Source organism: Gadus macrocephalus, chromosome 12, assembly GCF_031168955.1.
Source record: "Gadus macrocephalus chromosome 12, ASM3116895v1".
Taxonomy (NCBI): Eukaryota; Metazoa; Chordata; class Actinopteri; order Gadiformes; family Gadidae; genus Gadus; species Gadus macrocephalus.
Window position 1 is genome coordinate 2,570,238 of NC_082393.1, and position 4,180 is coordinate 2,574,417.

Genomic DNA, 4,180 nt, shown 5'->3' on the forward strand with positions numbered 1-4,180 from the left:
GAGAGAAGGGGAAATAGGAAGGGAGAGAGAGACCAGGATATAGAGACTGGGAGTGTGAGAAGGACGGAAACAGACTGAAAGATTAACGAGTGAAAGCTAGAAAGTTTTAACTACCCGTTAAAGGTTGACGATAAGTAGGTGAATGGACACATACGGAAAGAGAGAGAGAGAGAGCACACATGGTGATGGAGATGGAAGGAAGGATAGAAGAATCACCTCCATTCCAATTCTGAGCGTTGCAAATGTGCGGGATTTGATAACAGGCTGATGAGGAGAGGTGGAGAGAGAGACAGTGAGGGAGATCATGGTGATTGTGACGGTGGGGTATACAGAGAAACAAGAGTTCTTTAGCAGGGGTGAATAGACGTAGAGAACTCCATGAAATAAACCTCATCACTCTAACGAACAGCTCTGCAACCACTAATTGGAGAATAATAACGTTATACAGAGAATCCTGCAAATTAACAAAAACAAACGTTAAGGAACAGGACAGGAACAGGACAGGAATAGATGAGTTTAGCTGTAGGATTGTAGTGTTTATCGACCTCTGAATACTAAATGCGAGTGGCTTGGAGATGATGTTGGTCTTCATCGCTTTTAAATGTACCAGAACTAATTATTGAGTATGACAATGCGCTGGTTCCTGATTTAAAACAACATATTTAAATGAAACCTGTCATTTCCATCGTTCACCGTTTATAAATAAAAGTGAAACCACGTGTTCTTGGTTAACACAGGAAGCCCTGCCTTTGAACAAAGTGACGGGTAGATACTTATTTACTCCACACGGAGAATGGTGGCGTAAGGGCACAAAGCAAAGAATTACAAAGAGATAAAGAAAGAAAGAATCAAAACAAGAATCATACAAAGTATACACAGAGAAAACATGTATACAGTATATACACACACACACAAGGGTACGGGTGTCACACAATAGATTAGGTTGAACGTCATGATGAATTTTGACAAATGATCTCTGCAGTGTGTGGATTATTGTGACCAATACTACCTGTGTGTGTGTGTGTGTGTGTGTGTGTGTGTGTGTGTGTGTGTGTGTGTGTGTGTGTGTGTGTGTGTGTGTGTGTGTGTGTGTGTGTGTGTGTGTGTGTGTTTATCTGTGTCTATGTGCGTGCGGCAGATACATACGCAGATACAGACAATAACATGTGTCATAATCCTGCACAACAATGTCATTTTATCTCATTTTGTTCATTTTATCTCATTCACCCCCCCCCCCCCCCCTCCAGACTCGGTCTACTGGGCCAGTCTCCACGGCTGCCCCACCTGGCGGGCCTTTGGCGCGGGCCTGACCACCTTCCCCCTGCTGCCATGGTGGCTCTGAACCTCTTCTTCCTCTACAACCTGGGCCTGGAGTACCCCGCCTTCCGCTCGCAGGACCTGCTCCTCAACCAGGACACGCCCTCTCTGTGGTCGCCGGGGGCGACGACCCCCAAGCCCAACGCCACCCTGGACAATATGTGAGGAGTAGGAGGAAGGGAGGAGGGCGATGATGAAGAAGGCGTGGATGAAGGAGAAGAAGAAAGAGAGAGGAGGGAGAGGACTCTCTTTGTGCTTTTTGGAGGAGGAGATCCTTCTAGAAATAGGCCATTTCTGTGGTCTGCAGGCCGGCTTTGGAGGCGGCCATGACCGACCGACCTCGGAGCTCCTGCGACGGCTGTCTGCTTTGGCGTACACAGGACCTTCTCTGTTCTTAATGTGGATTCCTGCTTATTATCTGAAGCGCCGCGAGAGTCCTCTTTTTTTTCTCTCGCTCTTGCTTGTGGCCAAAAAAAAAAAAAAAAAAGCCCTTGAACTCCAAAGTTCTAGTCTTAAACGTTTGTTCTTTTAAGCCATTCCAGTAACTATATTTAATGTTTTGAACTCGTAAGCGCTTCAGAGCTTTTGCTTTTTTTTATACGGATTCATTTGGTTCACTGGCAGAAAACCTTTCTTATGAGGTAGCGTATTTTTTATCGTGCCAAACTTTTTGTAAATGAAATAATGATGATAAGAATAAAGGCCATTACTTTGACAAGTTTACATTTTATTACAGTTTTATATGTAATTTTCCCCAATGTCTACAGTTGACGTGTAATATGGAGCGAGACGTTAAACCCCTACCTGCTCATCAATAATCAAACTATAATATGCCTCCCAGCGCTCGAACAATGGCCACAGAGTAACCAGTTCATGGTCGGCATTCCCAACACCAGTTAGGCTACTGATCTTCTACGCCAGAAGACGACCCTTTTGTCCCTGACTACCCCGTTTTCCCCCGCTGTTAAGAAATGCCCCACCAGAGGAAAACCCGAGCCCCAACGTACTCCCATGAGGCTGCAGCCCTGTTGCCTGGCGCTGGGCTAACAGCCCTGTTGCCTAGCGTCGGGCTAGCATCAACGCTTGGAGCCACGGGGCCCGGCTAGCCCCGGGCCCAGTAGGCTATGACAGCTTCATGAAGATAATTAATGAATAATGAGAGAGGGCGGGGATGGGGTTAGTCAGACTCACCGCACGGAGGGAAGCAGAACTACTCCCGGAAAACCAGACCCATCCCACACACACTTTGCTTTTTCCCCTGAGGGTGTAGCAAGATGAAATTAAAGGGCACCGCCATTTAAATTACTTAGCAGGATTTGAACAGAGTCGCTCTGCTCCGGCCTGCTCAGTCTGTCTGGATGCAATATGATCTGGGGTCCGACTGACTGTAGTTTAAAACCTGTGGATAAGAACAGCATGATCAGAGAATTGGGGGGTTGCTCTTTCCTGATGTGTTTTTCGTTCTATTTTCTTACATGTATATTTAGTCTTTGCGCTTACAGCCAAAGAAACGTACGAGTGAGTCTAAAACATACAATCCATATTGTGATTATAAATAAAATCCAAGTACAGAAATAGGTTTGATGGAAGAAATAACAGCAGTTGTGTGAAAGAATCGTAGGCTGTTAGTCTTAGACACCAGTATTTTTTTGGCTGGTAATTGACGAAAGGTAGTCCTTGTTTGTCGTGGCAACAGAAAAAGTAATGCAACACAACCAGAATATCCAGCTAATTCTTCATCCCTGGCCTGGTTTCAGTGACCCCTAACCGGACGGTGCTGTGCTCAACTTAGCAAATATTCGTTTTTGGTTGGCTATGTTGATGTCAAGACTATCACAACACAGTGTTTTTGGTGTTAGGGTGTTGAATTGGGCCTATATCTCCTAAACAAAAACCCTTTGGATCAAAGCAGCTGCTAAATAATACAGGATATTTAGAAAAATTGATGACAAGAAGAATTAAAGCATGCATGAGTTATATGTTGTTTACTAAAGGTCTAACTGATAAACAAATATAAAAAACAATGTGATTAATTTCCTCTTAGGCTTTGGAACAATATGTAGAAGGTATCCTGAAACTATTCATCACTACAGCTCAACATTCATGACCCCTGGCCATCGCATTGATACATCCAAATTAAATTCCTCCTTAATGCATCTAAAATCCCAACATAGCTAAATTAATACAACAGTGCTCCTCATTGTGCTTTAACAGTGAACTACTATAATTGTGTGTTGTTTATAGTATGAAGGGAGACAGTGGTTTGTGTTGTAACATTTCCAGTAGATAATTTAGACTAAAAGATTTTCTGGGTAGTGTCCAGTGTTCTGTCCAGCTGCCTGTGACATTAGATAGGAAATACCATTTATGATTACCTTTGATTTCAAGGAATATTTAATGGTTAAATTATTCATCAAGCAATGCTTGACAATGACCTATTCACCTCATGCTTATGTGTCACTCTTCGTGATAAAACTATTAGTGACTCTCTAAAGCACATTTTCGTTTAGTTCAGTTTTATCCTTGTTTGATTCCTTTTCGACGTCTTCCAATTTCGTCCAGATTTTGTTATAAACCGCCGTACCTAATGAAAGGGAATAGCCATCTCAAACGGACTCAGATGACACTAAGTATATAGCCCTAAATGTGGGTCATGGATGGCAGACAGTTTTGGGTGGAGCCGCGGAGCTAAAATATAACATATAATAAACTTTTCGACAAGTCTAGATGATCAGTGCGGGGGCCAACAGCGCCCCCTCAGGCCAACCCAGGTCCTGCACCAGATCGGAGGGCCAACAGCGCCCCTTCAGGCCCACTCGGGTCCTGCACCATATGGGGGCCCAACAGCGCCTCCTTGAGGTCC

The 4,180-nt window shown here is 44.1% G+C and overlaps 1 protein-coding gene across 1 annotated transcript in view; it reads left to right on the forward strand.

Moving 5' to 3' along the window:
- Positions 1-1,482, forward strand: part of LOC132469514 (phospholipid-transporting ATPase ABCA1-like) — a 14,739-nt gene extending 13,257 nt beyond the window's left edge. The window contains exons 14-15 of the mRNA XM_060067506.1: positions 264-277; positions 1,248-1,482. Coding sequence (XP_059923489.1) covers positions 264-277; positions 1,248-1,482 — 249 coding nt within the window. The remainder of the gene's footprint in view (positions 1-263; positions 278-1,247) is intronic.
- The last annotated feature ends 2,698 nt before the right edge of the window (positions 1,483-4,180 follow it).